This window comes from Oncorhynchus masou, chromosome 2 (genome assembly GCF_036934945.1).
Source record: "Oncorhynchus masou masou isolate Uvic2021 chromosome 2, UVic_Omas_1.1, whole genome shotgun sequence".
Lineage (NCBI taxonomy): Eukaryota > Metazoa > Chordata > Actinopteri > Salmoniformes > Salmonidae > Oncorhynchus > Oncorhynchus masou.
The window spans coordinates 48,080,072-48,107,290 of record NC_088213.1 but is presented as its reverse complement, the minus strand read 5'-3'; the positions used below and the strand labels follow the sequence as shown (position 1 = coordinate 48,107,290).

Sequence of the window (27,219 nt, the reverse complement as noted above, 5' to 3'; positions counted from 1 at the left end):
AGCTGATTGAAGTCAAAACTGTAACTAGACCACTCAGGAACATCAATGTTGTCTTGGTAAGCAACTCCAGTGTATATTTGGTCTCGTGCATTAGGTCATTGTTCTTCTGAAATGTGAATTTATCTCCCAGTGTTTGTTGGAAGCAGACTAAACCAGATTTTCCACTATGATTTTGCCTGTGTTTAGCTCTGTTCCGTTTCTTTTTATCCTAAAAAAAATCCCTAGTCCTTGCTGATGACAAGCATACCCATAACATGATGCAGCCACCACCATGCTTGAAAATATGAAGAGTGGTACTCAGTGATGTGTTGTGTTGGATTTGATACACCATCCAAAGTGTAATTAATAACTTCCCCAAGCTCAAAGGGAATTTCAATGTCAGCTTTTTACATTTGTTTCCCATCTACCAGTAGGTGCCGTTCTTTGAGAGGCAGTGAAAAACCTCCCTGGTCTTTGTGGTGGAATCTGTGTTTGAAATTCACTGCTCGATTTAGGGACCTTAAAGACATTTGTATGTTTGGGGTACATGCAACTTAATATATGACTTCATAAGCACATTTTTACTCCAGAACTAATTTAGGCTTTCCATAACAAATGGGTTGAATACTTATTGACAAAAGACATTTCAGATTTTCATGTTTAATTAATTGGTAAATGTTTTTGTTAAGGGGTGTGTATACTTTCTGAAGGCATAGTAAATACTTTGTACCCATACACATGCTCCATACACCTCACTCATTGACCATTGTTTCTCCAATAGTTTTTGTAGTTAACTGCATGTACTGTTAACCATCCCCTACTCTGTGTCTCCATATCCTATCAGATACTTAAATGTTTTACATTTTAGTAATTTAGTAGACACTCCAGAGAGTAGTGAGCACGTTCATTTTTATCCTTTTTTTGTTGTACTGGTCCCCCATGGGAATCAAACCCACAACCCTGGCATTGCAAGCGCCATGCTCTACCAACTGAGCTACACAGGAGATATACATTGTCAGTGTCACTCATCTGAAATAGTCACTGTGTCTCACTCTCCCTCTATCTCCCTCCCTCACTCTCTCCCCTCCCTTTTTATCTGCCTCTCTAGTACCTACAGTAAATGCACTTTTAGCCAGTTTATTAGGTACACCACCCCGTTCATGAAAATGCTTTGGTCCTACAGACAGTGAGTCACGGGACCGCTATATAAAACAGACAGACAGGCATCGAGGCATTCAGTTACTGTTCGATTGAATGTTGGAATAGGCAAAACGAGGGACCTAGGGGACTTTGAGCTTGGTATGATCGTGAGTGCCAGGCGCGCCTGTTTCAGTATCTCAGAAACGGCCGGCCTCCTGGGCCTTTCATGCATGACAGTGTCTAGGGTGTACAAAGAAACATCCCGTCAGCGGCAGTCCTGTGGGCGAAAACAGCTCATTGATGAGAGAGGTCCAGTGACCACCAACACTGGACAATTGAGGACTGGAAAAACATTGCCTGAAAAATCCCGGTTCCTGTTGCGTCATGCTTGATGAAAGAGTCAGCATTTGGAGAAAGCAGCAGGAGTCCACAGGCCCCGTCCTGCCTGGTGTCAACGGTACAGGCTGGTGGCGGTGGTATAATGGTGTGGGGAATGTTAGGTCCCTTGATACCATTTGAGCAACGTTTGAATGCCGCACCTTGTAGAAACTTTGCTCCTGAGAATTCAGGCTGTTCTGGAGGCAAAGTAGGGTCTAACCCTGTTCTAGATGGGTGTACCTAATAAACCAAAACACTGAGTGTATTTCTCTTCTCTTTCTTATACCTCTCCATTTCCTCCAGCTGGCTCCTTCTCTCTCTTTTTCTTCCCCTCTCTTCTCCTAATGTATCTATACCCCTGCTCCCTTTCCTTTCTTCCACTCAGCCCCCTTCCTCACTCCCTCTCTCCATTAGTCCATGTCCAGTTGGATTCATTCCCATTCCCACCCTTGTGTCCATGTCACCATCTGGATGTGTCCTCTGACCTTAAGCCTCAGTCACCAAACCACAGAGCAGTGAGTTGGAAAAACTGCAATGCTGCTGCTACCAGACCTGCTGATGTAATGGCAATTAATCCCAATTGAAAACCACTGCTGAATTGTTGCCTGTTACAAGAATGTGGGCTTCTTCATGAAAGACTTCAGGCTCTAAAGAAAAATCATGGAGTTGCAGGTATAGTAATTGGATTTCAACTATGCATCAAAGCAGTATTTATATTGTAGTGTGAAACAAAAGGAAGTTAGTCTGCATAATAATTCAGATAATATTCTGTGTTTGTGCAGTAAGGATATTGTTTTTGTCGGAAACCCAGTTGCTAACTTTGATTGAATTGGGACCTTAATAACTCTACTGGCCTCTTACCTAACATATCAATCCATTTCATTTGTGAATACAGTGCAATATACCGTATCGACCAGCACCTGTTTCCGAAGGATCAAATTTGTTTCAATTGTAAAGAGGGTAGGTCGCTGTTGTAATAGAGCAGTGTTATCAGGACTAACCTCCAGTTAAATTAGATTGAACCCAGTAGAAAATCTTTGATGTAGAAAAAACGGTATACAGAGGCTAACAGGCTCTATATTTGCCTCACACCCATGCTGGGCCCTTGAAAGCTATACCTCTTTAAGTTACTGTTCCATAAGAATTAACAGAAAATGTTTTTAAAAACAACAGGCAGCTGCTTTTATATTAAAATGTATCTGGAGAAAAAAAAAGTTTGTTCTTCATAGTCACAGTGCAGCGCTTGGTCATAAAAAACAGCACATATTTCACTGAACAAAAATATAAACTCAACAAATTTTCCATATGCACAAAAAGCTTATTTTGGGGCAATAATTTGTTTATATCCCTGTTGGTGAGCATTTCTTCTTTGCCAAGATAATCCATCCACAATGACAGGTATGGCAAATCAACAAGGTGATTAAACAACGTGATCATTGCATAGGTGCATCGTGTGCTGGGGACAATAATAGGCCACTCTAAAATGTGCAGTTTTGTCACACAACACAATGCCACAGATGTCTCAAGTTTTGAGGGAGCGTGCAGTTGGCATGCTGACTCTAGGTATGTCCACCAGAGCTGTTGCCATAGAATGTAATGTTAGTTTCTCTACCATAAGCCGCTTCCAATGTCATTTTAGAGAATTTGGCATTACGTCATGCTCGTTATCCTCAACAGGGTCTTCTGGATGCCAATATCCAGAAACTTCGCACAGTTATTGAAGAGGAATGGGGCAACATTCCACAGGCCACAATCAACAGCCTGATGTGTTGCACTGCAAGAGGCAAATGGTTGTCACACCAGGTACCGACTGGTTTCTGATCCACACCCCTACCTTATTTTTAAAGGTACTGTTTCTGTGACCAATAGATGCACATCTGTATTCCCAGTCATGTGAAATCCATAGATTAGGGCCGAATGAATTTATTTAAATTGACTGATTTCCTTATATGACTGCGTGGTCATGCCACGCAGTCATATCAATCATCGAGTTTTCAATCAACTCAATCATCAAGTTTTCAGACGACACCACAGTGGTAGGCTTGATTAACAACAACAACGAGACGGCCTACAGGGAGGAGGTGAAGGCCCTCAGGGTGTCTGGTGTCAGGAAATAACCTCTCACTCAACGTCAACAAAACAATGAAGATGATCATGGACTTCAGGAAACAGCAGAGGGAGCACAATGCTTCACCGGAGGCAAACTACCAGCCATCCAGGACTCCTACAGCACCCGATGTCACAGGAAGGACAAAAATATCATCAAGGACAACAACCACCCGAGCCATTGCCTGTTCACCCCGCTATCACCCAGAAGGCGAGGTCAGTACAGGTGTATCAAAGCTGGGACAGAGAGACTGAAAAACAGCTTCTATCTCAAGGCCATCAGACTGTTAAACAGCCATCACTAACATAGAGGCTGCTGCCAATATACAGACTCAAATCTCTTGCCACTTTAATACATTTATTTAAAAAAGGTATCACTAGTCACTTTAAATAACGACACTTTAATAAGGTCTACAGATCCTACATTACTCATCTCATATGTATATACTGTATTCTATACCACCTACTGCATCTTGCCTATGCCGCACGGCCATCGCTCATCCATATATGTATATGTACATATTCTTATTCATCCCTTTACATTTGTGTGGGTAAGGTAGTCATTGTGAATTTGTTAGATTACTTAGATATTACTGCACTGTAAGAACTAGAAGCACAAGCATTTTGCTACACTAGCATTAACATCTGCTAAACATGTGTGTGACCAACAAAATTTGATTTGATATGAACTGTAACTCATTAAATCTTTGAAATTGTTGCATGTTGAGCTTATATTTTTGTTCAGTATAATTTGAGACACTAAAATGGTGGACAGTTGTTTATCTCATGGTAGTGGGCTGCTCTGTCCATCAGCTCATCCATCTGTAATATCAGCCTTTGTCACATCTTATTGTGATATTTGACATCAATGATATGTTTTCAAGTGCGTGACAATACTTAACATTGTGATGTGCAAGACTATCATTTAAGAGACTGAAGTTTTCTCAGTTAGGCTTAGAACTCAATATGTTGACATTTAAGTCCCAATTTTTTTTTTTAACTAGACAAGTCAGTTAAGAACAAATTCTTATTTTAAATTCTGCCTAGGGACAGTGGGTTAACTGTCTGTTCAGGGGCAGAACGACAAATGTGTCCCTTGTCAGCTCGAGGATTTGAACTTGCAGCCTTTTGGGTACTAGTTCAACCCTCTAACCACTAGGCCACCCTGCCGTTCCGGCAGGCTTATTTTTTTGCCATGCTAAGATTATTTAATGAGAATATGACAATAATATTATAAACAAGCACATAAAATGGCACAATCTGGAATGATGTAGTCTTTAATGGCGCAAAAAGGATTATATTGGATATCACAATATTTGGAGAAGCATATCATAGAACAGGTCTCCTGTCAGAACAGAAATTACAAGATGTTATAATGCTGTTATTGCATCAAATGGTTGTTTTATGCAACAGAATAAGGGTTGTTAGAACGCTCATCTGTGTATCTTCTACTGAGGATGGGCCACTGGAAGATTTACGATGTCTTTGGGTGATACTGCATTCCAGAGCATGAGTTAATGTTTCTGTTCTGTAAGGTACCCAGGAGAGATGACTCCAGGGCCAGACCCTGGTCTCTACACAATGAGATACTTCTAATTCACAGCAGATAGTATCTTTCATACAAATCTTAACCTTGTGACCTGTTTCATACATCTGTTGTTTGTCATGTAGACTGAAGGAGGGCGGACTTTGCTATAAAATGCTGTGGCTCAAAACAGCTCGAGTTCTCAGTGATCACCTCCAGGGGTGATTACCAACCAGCTCCATTACTGCAGTAATTAAATAATAAAGTTTGATTGTTTTGAAGACATCTACAAGTCTCTCCTTTTGATAACAATAATTCCACCACACTCCCCAAATATCACCCAACCCTAGTGTGTATGTGTGCCTATTAGGGGTGTGCCCATCTGACCATATTCATAATAGAATCTGTAAATTGACAGTTATTAGTCGGATCAGATAATACTCATAATCAGAATAACAGAAGTGTTTTAAAATGCCTAAATAGAGGATGGCAATACATAATCATCTCCCTGCAGATGAAGCTGCAGATCAGCAGCAGCAGTGGACTTGTGTGTTTGTTCTCAAAACTTGCAGGCAGATGAGTTTGCTGACACTGAGTCAGAACGCGCATAAGCTTTTCATGTTTTTCCTCCCCTTGCTCTGCTTGTTAGATATTATGCACATTCTAGAAAACATTATTGCTGTGTGTGCGCATATATGCATTTACATATGTTTGAAAATATATTATGTCATTTTAGCTGATGTACTGTATATGTTGCTACCATTTGTACAATGATTTTTTTAATGATTAAACACTGTGTGTGTGTGTGTGTGTGTGTGTGTGTGTGTGTGTGTGTGTGTGTGTGTGTGTGTGTGTGTGTGTGTGTGTGTGTGTGTGTGTGTGTGTGTGTGTGGTGGGGAGGGGTCTAGGCTTTGGAGGAGCGTTTGAAGCAGGAGCAGAGGGAGGAGGTGCTGGCCCTGAAGGATGCCCACAGACGCACACTGGACATCCTCAGACAGCAGTCAGAACAGGAGCTGCAGACGTTGCGCTTTGAATTGGAGGACGAAGGCAAGGCCATGCTGGGTAAGAGCCTCACACACTGGACAATTTTTTAAAGAACTGGGGTAGTACCACTCTCCATATATTTTTTGTTTATTGGATAGGATGGAGGTAAAGGTAGAACCCATGCGGCAGTGGTATATGTGATCCAGAGGCAACAGCTTAAACCGAAAGACAACCCTAAGCCACCATGCTGGACTATTCGATCACAAAAGCCACCTTTGAAAGAACCCCCCCCCCCACACACACACACACACACACACTCTCCAAAGCTCTTTTTAATGAACCAAGGCATCATTTTCAAAGTGATAATGAATGACTAGTGAGAGATACCTCATTGTAAATTTCTAACAGTTTATTATCAATGTAGTGGTGCACTACCTATCAATAATCAGGTGTCAGCAACAGGGGGCTCAATTAGGCTCACAAGTGATTTTATTTGCACAATTTATGTTGGACAAATAAAAACACTAGGAATGCAGCTAGTAATGACTTTAATTTAAGATATTTCTTCTCAAATAATTTAATAAATATAGTTATATATTATCGTATCCGGACCAAATCTGAACCAATTATAGGTCTATGTTTGGTTCAGATTTGGTCCAGACCAGCCTTGATTTCAACGTCCACAGATGTCTGGACCAGCATCGATTTGGCCCAAACATACAGTGGTTGCTCCACTAAAAGTTTTGTGATTATGCTGCGGTACTTAAAGGTAATTTGTGGTGTAGTACGGTACCCTGTGTCACCACTTCATTGCTCCAGACCAGAGCAAGGGGGAGTTAGAGCACTGATTATGCTTTTGGGTCCTACTGTTTCTCTGACAATGAATGGGCGACATAAACATAAATAGAAACTGATCATTTTGCACGACTTCAGTATTTACTTACTAAAACTGTTGTTACAGTAAGGTTTTTATTATTTTATTTTGTTAGGATTATTTTGCTCTGACTAGTAGTGTAGCCCACTCCCGACCGGTCATGTTGTACAGCGCCTGAGTGTCGCAACGGTCTAAGACACTGCATAGTAATGCAAGCTGTGTTGCTACAGATGCTGGTTCAATACCTGTGCTGTCCTCGACTGGGAGACCCATGAGATGACTGTAGGTTTTTGGTTTCCCTCTGTCTAAAAACATAAATATATAATTCTAAATTACAAACTGGCTTAATTTACAAATTAGCAACAAGGTCTCTGTCCGTGTTCAAGAATAGTCTTTTTCTCACTCATTTTACGTTATTTAAAAATTAAATAATTATCAATATGTTGTTATTTTATAAACAAAGCGATTATTATTCATTTAGAATTATATAAAGGCCTCTTGGATATTCTCAGATATATTAATTAACCCTGTTATATTAGCAGGACAGTATATTGGTCATGGCGCACAATGGGATTGCCTTACAGTTCTCCAGCTGTATCCACTGAAAGCATGTGAGGTGCAAAGCACGAGGGCATGGGGCACGAGGGCATGGAGTCCGCAGAGCAGTGCACAGAAGATGGACCTAGCCCATGGGGAAGGGAGAGGGGGGGTTGACCCCCACCCTGCCACACTGGGTAGCACAGGGCAACACTTTAAGGGGGAACGTTCCCGCTGTTCTTAGTGCCAATCTGCACGTTCAAACTTAAACAATGTAACTAATAATGTCATCTTTATGCTTTCGTTAATAAAATAATGATAAAAATACTCTTTCAACATGCCAATGTTTATTTAGTTATGGATCCATAATGAATTACTATGGGAATAAATATCACTGAATTACAGAAATATCCTCCAATATGTAATTATTGGCGGAGAGTCACGTCATATTTTTCGATATACTGTAGGTGTACCGTAGGCGACATGAGTCTCAAAAGTGTTGAGTAATGTACTGTTAAGTGGTGTAGGTCTTATTTATTTAAAAAAGCAATCGGATTTGAAGCAATAGCCTACAACCATTTTAGCACCGTTTCTCGCTGCTCTGAGACAAGCATGGGGACTGGTCTTGATAAATCAATGAGATTGTCATTTTGACTGAAACTCCGTTTGGGTATTGGTTAGACTATAATTATGGTGTAGAAATGTTATGCTCTTAGTGTAACCTTTATATAACTAGGCAAGTCAGTTAAGAACTAATTCTTATTTACAAGGACAGCCTTCTCCTTCCTCCCCATCAGTGAATTGAACCCCGGTCTCCTGCGTGCCCGCACAACACAGAGATTATTTAGCTAAATAGCCAAGTACTGTAGCCTACTCCCGACCGTCCCCTTTTACAGCGCCATAATTTCCATTCCATCCTAACGGAGACCCATCCTAACAGAAAGGGTTTTTCAATTTTCTTGGAATAGAAACACCATAATATTAATCAAATCAATTAAGCAAAATTTCTTAAAATCAGTCCCATGTACAGTCGTGGCCAAAAGTTTTGAGAGTGGCACAAATATTAATTTCCACAAAGTTTGCTGCTTCAGTGTCTTTAGATATTTTTGGCAGATGTTACTATGGAATACTGAAGTAAAATTACAAGAATTTCATAAGTGTCGAAGGCTTTTATTGACAGTTACATGAAGTTGATGCAAAGAGCCAATATTTGCAGTGTTGACCCTTCTTTTTCAAGACCTAAGCAATCTGCCCTGGCATGCTGTCAATTAAATTCTGGGCCACATCCTGACTGATGGCAGCCCATTCTTGCATAATCAATGCTTGGAGTTTGTCAGAATTTACATTTACATTTACATTACATTTAAGTCATTTAGCAGACGCTCTTATCCAGAGCGACTTACAAATTGGTGAATTCACCTTTGTGGGTTTTTGTTTGTCCACCCGCCTCTTGGGGATTGACCACAAGTTCTCAATGGGATTAAGATCTGGGGAGTTTCCTGGCCATGGACCCAAAATATCTTTGTTTTGCACCCCGAGCCATTTAGTTATCACTTTTGCCTTATGGCAAGGTGCTCCATAATGCTGGAAATGGCTGGTTGGGAGAAGTTTCTCTCAGAGGATGTGTTGGTACCATTCTTTATTCATGGCTGTGTTCTTAGGCAAATTTGTGAGTGAGCCCACTTCCTTGGCTGAGAAGCAACCCCACACATGCTTTATTGTGGGCATGACACAGGACTGATGGTAGCGCTCACCTTGTCTTCTCCGGACAAGCTTTTTTCCAGATATCCCAAACAATTGGAAAGGGGATTCATCAGAGAAAATTACTTTTCTCCAGTTCCTAAGCAGTCCAATCCCTGTACCTTTTGCAGAATATCAGTCTGTCCCTGATGTTTTTCCTGGAGAGAAGTGGCTTCTTTGCTGCCCTTCTTGACACCAGGCCATCCTAAAAAAAAAGTCTGCGTGCAGATGCACTCACACCTGCCTGCTGGCATTCCTGAGTAAGCTCTGTACTGGTGTTGCCCCGATCCCGCAGCTGAATCAACTTTAGGAGACAGTCCTGGGGCTTGCTGGACTTTCTTGGGCACCCTGAAGCCTTCTTCACAAAAATTGAACCACTCTCCTTGAAGTTCTTGATGATCCGATAAATGGTTGATTTAGGTGCAATCTTACTGGCAGCAAGAAGCCCTTTTTGTGCAAAGCAATGATGACGACACCTGTTTCCTTGCCGGTAACCATGGTGGTCAATCAGCATGACAGAGTGATCTTCAGCTTTGTCCTCGTCAACACTCACACACGTGTTAACGAGAGAATCACTGACATGACAGCTGGTCCTTTTGTGGCAGGGCTGAAATGCAGTGGAAATGTTTTTGGGGGATTCAGTTCATTTGCATGGCAAAGAGGGACTTTGCAATTAATTGCAATTCATCTGATCACTCTTCATAACATTCTGGAGTATATGCAAATTGCCATCATACAAACTGAGGCAGATTAATATTTGTGTCATTCTCAAAACTTTTGGCCACGACTGTACTGTGTTCTTACAAAAAAAGGTTTTAAATTCTCTAGTACAGCCACTATTGAATGCTATCAAATGCTTCTCAAATGGCTTAAGGACAACAAAGTCAAGGTACTGGAGTGGCCATCACAAAGCCCTGACCTCAATCCTATAGAAAATGTGTGGGCAGAACTGAAAAAGCGTGTGAGAGCAAGGAGGCCTACACACCTGACCCAGTTACACCAGATCTGTCAGGAGGAATGGGCCAAAATTCACCCAACTTATTGTGGTAAGCTTGTGGAAGGCTACCCAAAATGTTTGACCAAAGTTAAACAATTTAAAGGCAATGCTACAAAATACTAATTGATTGTATGTAAACTTCTGTCCTACTGGGAATGTGCTGAAATAAATCATTCTCTCTACTATTATTCTGACATTTCATATTTTTTAAATAAAGTTGTGATCCTAACTGACCTAAGACATGGAATTTTTACTCTGATTAAATGTCAGGAATTGTGAAAAACTGAGTTTAAATGTATTTGGCTAAGGTGTATGTAGACTTCCGACTTCAACTGTATGTACGGTTGAAATTTAGCCATCGAAATGATTACCAAAAAAGATGTTGTTTCAAAGTAAAATATGTATTTTCAAAGCCATGCTCTACCAATTGAGCCTCACAGGACTTTAATGTACCCCTCCTCCTCTTCCTCCCCTGTAGCCTCCCTGCGCTCTGAGCTGAACCACCTCCATGCAACAGCCATAGAGCATCTGCGCCAGATCCACCTGAAGGATAACACTGCTGCCAAACTGGAGCTACAGGGTGCTCTGGAACAGAGTCAGCAACAGGTCAGTCCGTAGTTGACACTTTTTGCTGCTTGAGGTAGAAGTTGCCCCTAACCACACTCTTAATCATACCCATAACAATTTGGGGGTGGGGTGAAATTATATCTAGGGGTGTATGTATTACACGTCTCATAGTAGGAGTTCTGATCTAGGATAAATTTTGCCTGATCCTAGATTAGTACTCTTACTCTGAGATGCTTGATACACATGGCCCCTGACTTGCTATCAGTGGCTAGAAAGGACCAGAGGAGGACTTTTAGGGTGTGTTTGTGCTTATTTTTTTATTTTTTATAAATTGTTATTTGGGACTCATCCCTTGGGAGCAGAAGCTCACTGTTTGCCAAGCATCTGTGATGTAGCCAAAACAATATTATAATTATATTTGAAATACAACAGCTTGCGATCACATCGTGTGCATCTCAAATACAGGCTGAGAGAGCGTTTTGAAAAATAAATGCTGCTTTTGGTGTTGCTTTTTGCATTGGCAAACTGGGGTATGCAGTAACACAAACATAATATGGTAGGATGATCCTAAGTCGTATAGATAAGCAAACTGCCCAGAGGTCCAAGATTACCCATTTTCTCATAGTCTGTGCTTTAATCTTTAGGGTGAATCATAATACATAAGTATAAGAACAACAAAGAATCTGAAAGGTTCCATGTGTGTACACATTTCTATATATGTTTCTGAGCACTTCGGTTGCATAATTTTCCTATGTTGGACCACACTCTCTCTTTCCCTGTCTCTCTCTCTTTCCTTCCCTTGCTCTCTTTTTATTTATCAGAAATACAAGGACAACTCATTTCAGTTCATTGCAGTGCTACATCTTTTAACATGACCCACTTAAAAATGTAGACTGCGCCTTAGGGCTGACATCTACCCATGCCTCTTCCAAGCAGCTTCTACAATATCTCTTACAAATTAAACTAATTAGATATAGGGTCCCAAATCAAATATTTCTATATTGGGACACACAGTCTGTAAACCGCTTTAGAAATGTTGAAGTATTGTTGTAACCATATTGTTTTGAATAATACCTGGGTGTCACAAACTCACATCAATGAGGGAAAGAGAGGAAACAAGTTTGTTTCTTGGTGCAACCCTAAATTTACACACTGGCAATTACTATTGAATTGGCTGTAGCAAAGTTGTGGAACTATTTATGGATGGAATCAAACCAGCCCCCCTATGTTTTTAGAGCAGGCGTACTAAGCTCTGTACCAATAGGATTAATTCGCTTTGATAGCTATCCCTAGAGTTGGGATCCTAAAAAAGTACCTGAAAATGTGGGATTTTTCATTCTTGAATTGGAATTTCAATTCTTGTTCTGAATTGACTGAATTAGATTGGAATTGTCACCTCAGCAATTATGATCGTCTTCATTATCTTGTCTGACTTGGAACCAGGAGGAGGACCTGCTGGGTAATATATCAGACCTGCAGCAGGAGGTGTCCTGCAGAACCCACCGTATCACAGACCTGGACCACGAGATCCACTCCCTCAATGAGACCATCAGCACCCTCACCAGAGAGCTGGAGCTCAAGGGCAAAGAGGTTCTCCGAGTCCGCAGCGAGGCCAACCAGCAGATCAGGTACTGGGACCCATTAACTGGGGTCTATTTATAGTAACCCCTAAGGGAGCGAGGGAGTACCCAGGTCTTCCATACCTCTCAGTATATGTGGACCCTCATGGTTTTAGAAATGCTAGATTGACATGAAAAATAGTATTATATTTGTCAAGAGCCCACATTATCATGTGAGGTGTGATTTACAGTTTTTTTCCCCAATCACTTTGGTGCTTAAGTGGTATATTTTTAAAACTCTAAGCACAAAAATCTAAACAGATAATCAAAATGGCTCATAATTCACAATTCTAAGCACATTTCAATTGAGTGAGTACAACAAACAAATTCACAAAGTAACTTGTTCACTGTACCAAATCACGATTTCAATTTGGATCTGCTTTTTTCAAAATGCAATATTCACTTTACTTTTGATATGATTTTCTTGTCATTTGTCAACAATACTGTTAACTGTGACTTTATCAAACTGCTCAAAACTGATAACTACTGAACCAAAATTATGTAGTGTCGAGTTAACGTACACGCAGTGTACAAAACATTAGGAACACCTTCCTAATATTGAGTTGCACCCCTTTTGCCCTCAGAACAGTCTCAATTTGTAAGACATGGACTCTACAAGGTGTCAAAAGCATTCCACAGGGATGCTGGCCCATGGTGACTCCAATGCTTCCTACTGTTGTGTCAAGTTGGCTAGATGTCCTTTGGGTGGTGGACCATTGTTAATACACACGGGAAACTGTTGAGCGTGAAAAACCCAGCAACGTTGCAGTTCTTCAGACACACTCAAACCGGTGCACCTGGCACCTACTACCATACCCCGTTCAAAGGCACTTCAATGTGTTGTCTTGCCCATTCACCCTCTGAATGGCACACATACACAATCCATGTCTCAGTTGTCTCAAGGCTTAAAAGTCCTCCTTTAACCAGTCTCCTCCCCTTCATCTACACTGATTGAAGTGGATTTAACAGATGACTTCAATAAGGGATCATGGCTTTGGTACTATTTTCAATATGTGGTACATTTTCCTTTGCACAAAACTCTAAACTGGTCACACTTGTAGCACAGCCAGTCTTTCATTAAAAGCCTGTCATTGTGCGTTAATTTGAATAGTAAACATCTCTCACCACACAACCATTGATTCGAAATATGTTTATTGTGTAATGTAATGAGAACATTGGTTTAATCACCAAAACACAACACAATGATATCTTTTCAATTTAGTCATTTTAACTACCAGTTAATCCAATAGCAAACAATGCAAGATACGTGTTTCAAATAACCCTTAGATGTGCTGAAAGTATTATGCTACAGTACTGTAAATTGCAGTAGATTACACAGTTTTCACATTAGGCAATACAGTTACATTGTTTTTAAACATTCTAAAAACCTGTTTTTGCTTTGTCATTATGGGGCATTGTGTGTAGATTGATTAGGGGAAAAAATAATTTAATCATTTTTAGGCTGTAACGTAACAAAATGTGGAAAAGGGAAAGGGATTGAATACTTTCCGAATGCACTATATGTACCCGGAGATAAGTGAAGATCTCTATCTCTGGCATAATGCTGTGGTCTGTGGCTAGAATGATTGACGTGATTGTGGCCATCCTACAGTATGACGTGTCCTACAGAGACTCTCAAGATATAAATAAAGTCCCATTTCTCAGGACATGGCAGGTGTATCTTTTGGAGGTGACTGACATTCACATCCCTCTTTTATTCCACTTGAATTCTACAACATCCACAACCAGTTAAGCAGAGACTGTATTGCAGTTTGTTTTTGGGGGAAAGTAGTGTTGTGTTTGGATGAATTCCATGATTAGATATGTGAAGAGAGGTAAAAATCTCACAGGAGTGAGTGCCTGTTATATAAATGCATTATTGTTATTTTTAGCTTGCTTTAATTATTTACTCATCATTATTGACTGGAGAGTGTACAGAGACTCATTTTAACATAGTTTGGCTGCAAAGCTTTGTTTACATTCAGCCACTGGGGATATGTGACTGACCTCTGTCTCTCTCTCTGTGCCTCAGGGCTCATGAACAGGACCTGACAAAGAGACATGAGAGAGAGCTGGGGGAGCTGAGTGCTGTACACCATAGAGAGACTCAGATCATGCTCTCAGACTTCAACAAAGCCCAGGAGCTACTGAAGGACAAGATCTCTGCCCTCCAGATACTGTAAGGGCACAGTGTGTGTATGTGTGAGTGTGTGAGAGAGCAATCAAAAGCCAGGGATCTCACCTCAAATGTTATTTTTATCCGATGTGCTAGAATGTTAGGCCACTGTTGAAATGTTGATACACAGATACACTTTGTTCTGCTTACATACTTAATGCCATCTATGGTGACCTAATTTAGATGCTTCTACACCTGCACACCTGAGTGCTTCTACACCTGCATTGCTTGCTGTTTGTGGTTTTAGGCTGGGTTTCTGTACAGCACTTTAAGATATCAGCTGATGTAAGAAGGGCTATATAAATACATTTGATTTGGATAACTTTCAATGTGTGCACCATCTAGATGCCATACAAGGTACTGTGTGGCATCTACTTGGCAATTTGATACTTTTATGGTTATCTAATGCATATTTTATGTTTTGATGTGTCACCCTGGTCTAGATTGGAGGGGACAGAAGATAAGTTTCGGAACAGAGAGAGTCGTCATGAGGACCTACAGGTCATTGCTGAGCTCAAGGACATGGTGACAGAGCGAGAGGCCCTTGTCAAGAAACTGGTGGTGGGTGGTCAACTCAAGGGCGTAGGTTTCACTTGAACATTGGGGGGAAAATAAACAGCAAATTCACTGGTGACTTTAAATAAATTTGATGAGGGGATACATTGACATTTCTACCATCCAATTAATCCTATTATAGTTGTATGCCATTACCCATGTCCATTTTTGAGATCTGCCCCTGACACAGTAGAATTCAATAGAAAAGTAATTCTCAGGGAATGGGTGGTGGTTGGTCAACTAACAAGAAACCTTCACGGAACATAAAGTAATTACCATTTGGTTGGGCGCAGTTGTGGAAGTATGTTCCCTGGACATTATTTTTACATTATTGTGTTATTCCACAAGTAACTTCTGGGTCCTTTAATTTAGTCAAATATAACAATTTCACCTCATTCTGTCACAAAGAGCACATGTTCAACTTCATAACAAACATATTTTTCCAACTCAAGAGGTAAAATAAAAAATACATTTTAAAAAGTGACTTAAACTGACAGGGTTGACGATTTTTATCTTAGATTTTATCTCCCCTTGTGACAAAGGAAATAGAAAGTTGCTGTATGCCCTTTGTTGTTGAAATTGTTAAAACATTTCCAGCTTATCTATGTATGGGCAACAGCGTTGACGTGTTATGCTCGATGGGCCCAGTTTTCCACCACAAAACACCAGAAAATGGCAAAAAGATTAGAACCAGCTCAACTGCTTTTACATCTTGATTCAGCTATTAGATGATCAATGTTTGTTTCGACAAAAAAAAAAGATTTTAAAGGAATACGAGAGTTCACGTTACAGGGTTGACCTTAAAGCTGGAATCCCAGTGGTTAGAGCGCTGTGACAGTAACCAAAAGGTTGCTTATTAGAATCCCTGAGCCGGCAAGGTGTTAAACTTGCCATTCTGCCCTTGAGCAAGGCAGTTAACCCCTACAAAAACTGCTCCACGGGCACCGATGACCTGGACGGCGATTAATGCAGCCCCCCGCACCTCTCTAATTCAGAGGGGTTGAGTTAAATGCAGAAGACACATTTCAGTTGAATGGATACAGTTATGGAACTGGCTCGGTATCCCCTTACCCTTAACGGTGAAATTGCCACATCCGTTTGCGATATTACAGCAACAAACGCGTTTTTTCCCCCCTCGGACATCATTGAATCCCCCGCGATAGAAGAGAAGATATGGACTGCAATTAATTTTACCATGCTGGGTGACGCTCCTCAGCTCTGCAACAAAAACAACTATGGCGGCCAGTGGCACTGATTCCCCTTACTACGGATTACATCTAAACTTGAGTGACAAATGTAAATTAATTAAGAATCACATTAAATTAAGTAAAAATCTTCAGAATTTACTTTCCCAAAGCAACAAAGAACTAGGGCTTTTCAATGATGGTGAAATATTGGGGTTAAGTGGATTAAAATATTCCTAGAAGTTGGAAACGGATAAAGAATAGCACTAAACCAGTGGCATAGATGAAACTGTCCAAGTAGTAGATACATCTCCTTCAAATGTTAATATTTAGTTTTATTGACAACCAAAAACAATTCGATATCACTTTTGCAATAGAGTAAAGCCACAATTTAATTCATAGCACAGCGTGTTGTACAGTCGACAATTCGGATTTTAAAGGCATTTTCCCTGACATTCATGGAGATCTCATTCACAGTAAATGCAATGGAAATTACCTTTAAATGTCAAGGGCACTATAATGCATATCAGATTGAGTCCCGGCCTAAATAGCAGTTAACAATTAACATGTTGGATTCATGTCTCCAACTCAACCAAAACTCGAAGGTTAAAGAATAGGACCACGTGGGTGGCATAGATTGAACTATCCAATCAGTAGATACAGTACATCTCTTTCAAATGTTGATATGTGGTTTGTTGACAACCAAACAATTCAGTATAACTTTTGCAATACAGTGAATACTAACTTGACGACAGGTCAATAAATAATGTGTTGGATTCACATCTCTAACTCAACCAAAAATTGAAGTTAAAGAATAGGATTAAGCACAAACTTTTCCCTGTTTACTTGAGTGGGTGGATATCTCATTGATCAAGGTCTCAACCAAATATTACCTAATTGTCCACAATGAAATATGTCCTGAGTTGTATATACTGTAATGACCTGACTAGATCATAAATGAGCAATTGTCCAGACAGAGGCTTGAGTTTGCGAATTGACGTTTTATTAAACCAACTTTACACAGGCTACTGTTTGGGCCGTAGCACACGCCAAAAAAGATAACAGATAACCCACAAGCCAATCGTGAGAAGCCCAGACGTAAGAGAGAGAGAACAAAAAGCTGAACCTGGTCTTAACTTCCAATGCTCCACCCCCCCTCCACGCCACTCCGCCAACCACCAGGATGCCCGGCATCAGAACATTCCAGGCATTCCCGTGATTGGCAGATAGCAGGTTGATTGACATGTCGGACCCCGCGAACACCGGGTACTGGTCAGTACAACACAACCACCTCCTAGCCTAACACATAACACACAGCTGTCTGTGCGGGTCGCTACAATACTGTTTCATAAACAGTATATACAAGGTGGTTCGAGCCCTGAATGCTGATTTGATTGGCTGACAGCCGTGGTATGTCGGACCGTATACCACGGGTATGACAAAACATAGATTTTTACTGCTCTACTTATGTTGATAACCAGTTTATAATCGCAGTAAGGCACCTCGGGGTGTGTGGTTTTTGGCCAATATACCACGGTTAAGGCCTGTATCCAGGCACTCTGCATTGCGTCATGCTTAAGAACAGCCCCTAGTCGTGGTATATTGGCCATATACCACACCCCCCCATGCCTTATTGCTTAAATAGTCAACTATAACAATAACTAGGTCCCTGGTTAGATCACATGGTCTGGAAAAACAAATGTCCGTAGTCATGAATGGTCCTGAAATCGTATATAACAGAATCTTTATAAATCTTTACTTGGCAGTTCTCACCCTCGTTCACTCCCCCGCATGGATTTAAAGCATGGTGTAAGAAATACATACAGTTGAAGTCGGATGTTTACATACACTTAGGTTAGAGTCATTAAAACTCGTTTTTCAACCACTCCACAAATTTCTTGTTAACAAACTATAGTTTTTGCAAGTCAATTAGGACATCTACTTTGTGCATGACACAAGTAATTTATCCAACATGTGTTTACAGACAGATTATTTAACTTATAATTCACTGTATCACAATTCCAGTGGGTCAGAAGTTTACATACACTAAGTTTACTGTGCATTCAAACAGCTTGGAAAATTCCAGAAAATGATGTCATGGTTTAAGAAGCTTCTGACATCATTTGAGTCAATTGTAGGTGTACCAGTGGATGTATTTCAAGGCCTACCTTCGAGAACTCAGTGCCTCTTTGCTTGACACCATGGGAAAATCAAAAGAAATCAGAAGAAAAAAAAACTGAAAAAATTGTCTGTTTCATCCCTGGGAGTAATTTCCAAATGCCTGAAGGTACCACGTTCATCTGTACAAGCAATAGCACGCAAGTATAAACACCATGGACCACGCAGCCGTCATAACGCTCAGGAAGGAGATGCGTTCTGTCTCCTAGAGATGGACATACTTTTGCACAAATCAATCCCAGAACAACAGCAAAGGACCTTGTAAAGATGCTGGAAGAAACAGGTACAAAAGTATCTATATCCACAGTAAAAACGATTCCTATATTGACATAACCTGAAAGGCTGCTCCAAAACCGCCATGAATAAGCCAGACTACAGTTTGCAACTGCACATGGGTCAAAGGTCGTACTTTTTTGAGAAATGTCCTCTGGTCTGATATAACAAAAATAGAACTGTTTGGCCATAATGACCATCGTTATGTTTGGAGGAAAAAGGGTGAGTCTTGCAAGCCGAAGAACACCATCCCAACCGTGAAGCACGGGGGTGGCAGCAAAATGTTGTGGGGGTGCTTTGCTGCAGGAGGGACTGATGCACTTCACAAAATTGATGGCATGAGGTGGGAAAATTGTGTGGTTGTATTGAAGCAACATCTCAAGACATCAGTCAGGAAGTTAAAGCTTGGTCGTAAATGGGTCTTCCAAATGGACAATGACCCCAAGCATACTTCCAAATATGTGGCAAAATGGCTTAAGGACAACAAGTCAAGGTATTGGAGTGGCCATCACAAAGCCCTGACCTCAATCATATAGAAAATATGTGGGAAGAACTGAAAAAGAATGTGAGTAAGGAGGTCTACAAACCTGACTCAGTTACACCAGCTCTGTCAGGAGGAATGGGCCAAAATTTACCTAACTTATTGTGGGAAGCTTGTGGAAGGCTACCTGAAATGTTTGACCGAAGTTCAACAATTTAATGACAATGCTACCAAATACTAATTGAGTGTATGTAAACTTCTGTCCCACTGGAAATGTGATGAAAGAAAAAAAGCTCAAATTAATTCACTCTACTATTATTCTGACATTTCACATTCTTCAAATAAAGTTGTGATGCTAACTGATCTAAGACGGGGAATTTTTACTCTGATTAAATGTCAGGAATTGTGAAAAACTGAGTTTAAATGATTTGGCAAAGGTGTATGTGAACTTCTGACTTCAACTGTATCTAGGTCAGGTCGCAGTTGCAAATGAGAACATGTTCTCAATTAGCCTACCTGGTTAAATAAAGGTGAAATAAAAAAATAGCCCATGTACACACCTATCCAATGCTATTGAGTCCATGAGGGAGAGTAAATGGGTGCACACTTCATTGAGAAAGGGAGAGAATTGGACTGCAGCGGTAGTTTCTGAAACTACCAGAAACATTTTGGGAACCAACTACAGATAGCACAAAAGCCTAAGAGACTCCAACTTGATTCCCCCTGCTAGCTCCATCACTCTCTAAACAAATGCCCTCTCACTGACACTCATAATGAGACCTTCAAACCATGAACAAGCACTGACATTCTTTGATTGTATGCCATGATTTCATTGATTTTTATTATCCCTTGTGATTTATTTCAATGTATGTAATGTCTGAATTCCATGCTTCATGTACACATCAAACAAATAGAAAAATACCCATATGATTTCTTGACTAAAGTTTTAGAATTTGAATATCTACCATCTAGCTACAAATCAGAGGGAATTGTTTTAAGTGTTTGCACCTGCTATGGTCACAAGGGAATAAAATAAACAAAAAAGAACACTGAAATCATTAAACTATCTTTAAGTTTATATATACTTTACCTTAAGATTTCCTCCTTTTAGTGGACGTATTTTACCTTCTTACAACTTCTAATGATTTTACCAACATTCCAACTTCAAGGTTTTATTCCATGTGAATGATAAAAAACATTGTACTGATGCAAACACTTAAGGGCCCCAACTCAATTCAATCAGTTGCAGATAAAGGAAATCCTCACTGAGGATGTTAACACTGTATTTTAAGGATAGGTGTGGCATGGATTCCTGTCATTATCCAATATATCCTGTGCCAGAGGAACAGCTTTACCATAAAATACAGCAGAAATATTCTAAGTGAACCTACAGTTGGCATTTATTTTATTGGCTTAAATTGCGACCTTAGTGTCAGTACTCTGACTCACATGTTGAATTTGATTTATTTGGGTATGAAATAATGCAACAAGATGTCCATTGGTTCCCTACTTCAAAGCAGTAATTTAAACACTTGTTTCCAAAGTGGTCCTTCTGTTACAGACGTGAACTGACCAGTCTTTCCTGTTTTTTTGTAGGATGACAAGAAGTTCTATCAGCTGGAGCTGGTCAACAGAGAGACTGGCTTCAACAAAGTGTTCAACACCAGTCCTAATGTTGGAGTCATTAACCCTCTCATCAAGGTTAGTTATCCACTGAACACCTGCTCAGTTTATACTAATTCAATTAGAATCACCTATATTCTGATCAACAATATACTGATTGAATCTGGTTGTAACGACGTTCTTCGTTTGTCGAAAGAGAGTCGGACCGAAATGCAGCGTGTTGGTTACTCATGTTCTTTAATGAAACAAATAACGGAACTATCCATGAAATAACAAATAAATACAAAAACAACAAACGGAACGTGAAACCTATTACAGCCTATCTGGTGAACACTACACAGAGACAGGAACAATCACCCACGAAATACAAAGTGAAAACCAGGCTACCTAAATACGGTTCCCAATCAGAGACAACGAGAATCACCTGACTCTGATTGAGAACCGCCTCAGGCAGCCAAACCTATACAACACCCCTACTCAGCCGCAATCCCAAATACTACAAACCCCAATACGAAAATACAATACATAAACCCATGTCACACCCTGGCCTAACCAAATATATAACGAAAACACAAAATACAATGACCAAGGCGTGACACTGGTATGGATACCAAAAAGCATACATAAAATTGTTGTACACAACCGATCCACAACTGATAAGTTTTTTTGCTTTAAGGTTGATATTTAATATAACGTACATAGGTACATAATATACAGTCATGTCCAAAATTATTGGCACCCTTGATAAAAATGAACAAAAAATACCTATATTGTATGTATATAAAAAAGGGGGGGGTTAGATTATATTATTTTGTACTAATACAATTGCTTAGAGAATTTTTATTTTTGTTCTCTCAAAAAGATGGGGGTCCAAATTATTGGCACCCCTTTTCAGTAATCCGGCACCCTCCACTTGCAAGGATAACAGCCACTGATCTTTTTTTATAACTTCCAGGAAACTAAGCAGATGGTTCCCGTCACTACTTCACAAGAGTCATTTGATCATATATATATATATATATATATATATATATATATATATATATACTGCTCAAAAAATAAAAGGAACACTTAAACAACACAATGTAACTCCAAGTCAATCACACTTCTGTGAAATCAAACTGTCCACTTTGGAAGCAACACTGATTGACAATAAATGTCACATGCTGTTGTGCAAATGGAATAGACGACAGGTGGAAATTATAGGCAATTAGCAAGACACCCCCAATAAAGGAGTGGTTCTGCAGGTGGGGACCACAGACCACTTCTCAGTTCCTATGCTTCCTGGCTGATGTTTTGGTCACTTTTGAATGCTGGCGGTGCTTTCACTCTAGTGGTAGCATGAGACGGAGTCTACAACCCACACAAGTGGCTCAGGTAGTGCAGCTCATCCAGGATGGAACATCAATGCGAGCTGTGGCAAGAAGGTTTGCTGTGTCTGTCAGCGTAGTGTCCAGAGCATGGTGGCGCTACCAGGAGACAGGCCAGTACATCAGGAGACGTGGTGGAGGCCGTAGGATGGCAACAACCCAACAGCAGGACCGCTACCTCCGCCTTTGTGCAAGGAGGAGCACTGCCAGAGCCCTGCAAAATGACCTCCTACGGCCTTTTGATTGACTTGGAGTTACATTATGATGTTTAAGTGTTCCCTTTATTTTTTTGAGCAGTGTATTTTGATTCGTTTAACACTTTTTTGGTTACTACATTATTCCAAATGTGTTATTTCATAGTTTTGATGTCTTCACTATTAAGTACTAAGTACTTTGTTGAAGCACCTTTGGCAACAATTATAGCCTCGAGTCTTCTTTGATATGATGCAACAAGCTTGGCACTCCTGTATATGGGTTTCTCCCATTCTTCTTTGCAGATCCTCTGAAGCTCTGTCAGGTTGGATCCGGGCTCTGGCTGGGCCACTCAATGACATAGAGAGACTTGTCCCGAAGCCTCTCCTGCATAGTCTTGGCTGTGTGCTTAGGGTTGTTGTCCTGTTGGAAGGTTAACCGTCACCCCAGTCTGGGTCCTGAGTGCTCTGGATCAGGTTTTAATCAGGGATCTCTCTGTACTTTGCTGCGTTCATCTTTCCCTCAATCCTGACTGGTCTCCCAGTCCCTGCTGCTGAAAAACATCCCCCCCCCAGCATGATACTGCCACCACCGTGCTTCACGGTAGAGATGGTGCCAGGTTTCCTCCAGGCCAAAAGAGTTTAATCTTGGTCTCATCAGACCTGAGAATCTTGTTTCTCATGGTCTGAGAGTCTTTAGGTGCCTTTTGGTAATCTCCAAGTTGGCTGATTGCAAACTCCAAGTACCATAAAGGCCTGATTGGTGGAGTGCTGCAGAGATGGTTGTCCTCCTGGAAGTTTCTCCCATCTCCACAGAGGAACTCATGACCTCTGTCAGAGTGACCATTGGGTTCTTGGTCACCTCCCTGACCAATACCCTTCTCCCCCGATTACTCAGTTTGGCTGGGCGGCCAGCTCTAGGAAGAGTCTTGGTGGTTCCAAACTTCTTCCATTTAAGAATGATGGAGGCCACTGCGTTCTTTGACTTCAATGCTGCAGACATTTTTTGGTACCGATCCCCAGATCTGTGTCTCGACACAATCCTGTCTAGGAGCTCTACGGACAATTCCTTCAACCTCATGGCTTGGTTTTTGCTCTGACATGGCCTGTCAAATGTAGGACCTTATATAGACAGGTGTGTGCCTTTCCAAATTATGTCCAATTAATCAAATTTACCACAGCTGGACTCCAATCAAGTTTTAGAAACAGGATGATTAATGAAAACAGAATGCACCTGAGCTCAATTTAGAGTCTCTGAATACTTGTGTAAATAAGGTATTTCTAAAAACCTTTTTTCGCTTTGTATTTATTGGGTTTTGCGTGTAGATTGCTAAGATTGCTGAGGATTTGTATTTATTTAATCCATTTTAGAATAAGACTGTAACATAACAAAATGTGGAAAAAGTCAAGGGATCTGAATACTTTCCGAAGGCACTGTATGGGACTATATATAATATATATATATATATTATATAATATATAGTCCCATGGGATGTTGGCTATCAACAACAAGGCAACTCCTATGACTAATTGGGAATGGGACGCAAGCGTAGGATTGATCACCCTGTCGCTGGCCGCCTTTGGGGAGGGTGTATAGTGTGAAAGGCCGAAACACCCTAGGAACCAAAGGTATACTACTGACGATGCGCTCCCCAAATTTCACCACGTTCACTGTTCAACTCTTGGAAGTGCTTGCACAACGGATAGTAACATCTCATCCTGTGTTCTTGGAATCTATATATGCACATACAGTGCCTTCGGAAAGTATTCAGATCCCTTGACTTTTTCCACATTTTGTTACGTTACAGTCTTATTCTAAAATGTGTAATAATGCATTTGTGTAATAATATGTGTAATAATGCATGTGCAATAATATGGGGATGAGGTAATTGGATGGGCTATTTACAGATGGGCTATGTACAGGTGCAGTGATCTGTGAGCTGTGAGCTGCTCTGACAGCTGGTGTTTAAAGTTAGTGAGGGAGATATGAGTCTCCAGCTTCAGTGATTTTGCAGTTCGTTCCATTCATTGGCAGTAGAGAACTGGAAAGAAAGGCGGCCAAATGAGGAATTGGCTTTGGGGGTGACCAGTGAAATATACCTGCTGGAGCTCATGCTACGGGTGGGTGCTGATATGGTGACCAGTGAGCTGAGATAAGGCGGGGCTTTACCTAGCAAAGACTTATGGATGACCTGGAGCCAGTGGGTTTGGCGATGAATATGAAGTGAGTACCAGCCAACGAGAACATACAGGTCGCAGAGGTGGGTAGTATATGGGGCTTTGGTGACAAAACGGATGGCACTGTGATAGACTGCATCCAATTTGCTGAGTAGAGTGTTGGAGGCTATTTTGTAAATGACATCGCCGAAGTCTAGGATCGGTAGGATAGTCTGTTTTACAAGGGTATGTTAGGCAGCATGAGTGAAGAATGCTTTGTTGTGAAATAGGAAGCTTATTCTGGATTTAATTTTGGATTAGAGATGCTTAATGTGAGTCTGGAAGGAGAGTTTACAGTCTAACCAGACACCTAGGTATTTGTAGTTGTCCACATATTCTAAGTCAGAACCGTCCAGAGTAGTGATGCTGGACGGGTGGGCGGGTGTGGGCAGCGATCAATTGATGTGCATACATTTAGTTTTACTTGCATTTAAGAGCAGTTGGATGCCACGGAAGGAGAGTTGTATGGTATTAAAGCTCGTCTGGAGGTTAGTTCACACAGTGTCCAAAAATGTGTTGGGTCGTTGTCCATATTTTCAAGCACAGTGGTGGCTGCATCATGTTATGGGTATGCTTGTCATCGGCAAGAACTAGGGAGGTTTTTTAAATAAAAAGAAAATAGAGCTTAGCACAGGCAAAATTCGAGCAAAAAAACAGGTTGTCTGCTTTCCACCAGACACTGGGAGACAAATTCATCTTTCAGCAGAAATATTACCTAAAACACAAGGAAAAATATGCACTGGAATTGATTACCAAGATGGCATTGAATGTTCCTGAGTTGCTTCGTTACGGTTTTGACTTTAAAATGGCTGTCTAGCAACAACCAACTAGACAGAGCTTGAAGAATTTAAAAAATAATAATTGTACAATCCAGGTGTGCAAAGCGCTTAGAGACTAACCCAGAAAGACTCACAGCTGTGATCGCTGCCAAAGGGGATTCTAGGTGTGAATATTTATATAAATGAGATATTTCTGTATTTTAATTTCAGTAACGTTGCAAAGTTTTCAAAAAACATGTTTTGACTTTGGTGTGTAGAGGGGTAAGAATTATTTTTTTATATGCATTTTTTCATTCAGTAACACAATAAAATATGGAGAAAGTCAAGGGGTTTCAATACTTTCTGAAGGCACTGTATATAACAACCAAAGCTTCAATTAGTGCTGAGCGATTTGTGCCTTTTGAGGTCAATTATTATTTTTATTAAATGTACTATGCATTATGTAGGTTGAATCCTGTAACAACACAGAATGAAGCAAATAATAAAATGTCCATGATGGGAATTTTGGGTTGTTAAAATGTTTTTAGTTTTTATAGAAATAAAATGTCGGACACAAAGAAAAGGCAGTGCCACACGTCATATTTAGAATTCAATCACTACTCTAATAGCTATTGTTGAGAAGGAATGCTGTCTGGCTTTGATTCGCACCATCACTGAGAAATAAGAAACTACATTTTGAAAATACTTAAGGACAATATTGTGGAAAGGTGAAGTAACGGATTTTTAATCAAGAGAGCCAAAGGGTTTGCGGCAATGCACTTTTAGTGTTATGAAGACTATATGCAGCCTCTTTATGTAGCTGCATTGCATTCTGGAATGTACTGTATGTTGAGTGTGTTCATTAAACTCTGTGTTGGCTCTTTGAAACCTTTTGTTGTTGTGTTTGGCATTGTGTAACTGCTGTCATTTCAACCTTCTTATGCAGCCTTCCTGAGACTGACAAGGCAACCATGGAACCAAACGAATCAGAGGAACAAAAGGAGCTTGTTCGCCCAATACTTTACTTTCTGACTCTCACTGAAGGAGCCCACCCAAGAGCATGTGAAAAAGAATAACATTAACACACCATGACTCTCTGTTCATTCATACACTGTGAAACTGTCCGGTTTGTTATTTTGTTTGTTTGAATAACAATAATTATGTTGGATATGGACTATTATGCAATTTCTGCATTGGTGCAGATGTGTTTTCTTTTTTCAGTATCATATTTATGGGGACACTGTATGTATGGTTGGGGTCAATTCCATTTAACTACCGGTCTGTCCAGGAGATTAATTGAAATATCAAATATCCCAATGGAAAAAACGATAGGCACTTTTCAATTTGATGTGTTCAGTAAAAGGACTGACTGAAAATGTAATTGCCCCCAATCTTGACTGTTTTGTGTCTGCTAAAACTGCGTTAACCAGTCAAGGACGACCTGAACTGTTCAACACAAATGATGTCTTGCCAGTTTTGAAATAAATAGCACAATATATCTATATTTATATTATACCTCTGTGAATGAAATAAACATATAAAATCAATTGTGAGATTTACTTGAGTTTAATATTTTACCATAATGGCTTTGTTGCCGTTAAGGAACATTTGGGTACTATATACACTTCTATGATGTTTGTCCTTTCATTTTCTGTGGGTGGTTGCGAGCGCATACAAGTGAGAACAGAGCTCAGTGAGGACTTCTCAGCAGTGATGCCAATTTAGCAATTTTGTTGCTAGATTTAGAAACTTTTCAGACTACCCTGG

General features: G+C 40.4%; 1 protein-coding gene across 3 annotated transcripts in view; it reads left to right on the top strand.

The window, feature by feature from the left end:
- fam184aa (family with sequence similarity 184 member Aa) overlaps positions 1-26,986 on the top strand; it is an 85,667-nt gene extending 58,681 nt beyond the window's left edge. For 2 of the 3 annotated variants that reach the window (XM_064925608.1, XM_064925589.1), the window contains exons 11-17: positions 6,037-6,190; positions 10,739-10,866; positions 12,271-12,455; positions 14,479-14,625; positions 15,066-15,204; positions 20,890-20,994; positions 26,399-26,986. In XM_064925608.1, the coding sequence (XP_064781680.1) occupies positions 6,037-6,190; positions 10,739-10,866; positions 12,271-12,455; positions 14,479-14,625; positions 15,066-15,204; positions 20,890-20,994; positions 26,399-26,407 (867 nt within the window). In that variant the 3' untranslated portion in view covers positions 26,408-26,986. The remainder of the gene's footprint in view (positions 1-6,036; positions 6,191-10,738; positions 10,867-12,270; positions 12,456-14,478; positions 14,626-15,065; positions 15,205-20,889; positions 20,995-26,398) is intronic. The other variant, XM_064925600.1, reaches the window with a different exon arrangement.
- Positions 26,987-27,219: the final 233 nt, after the last annotated feature.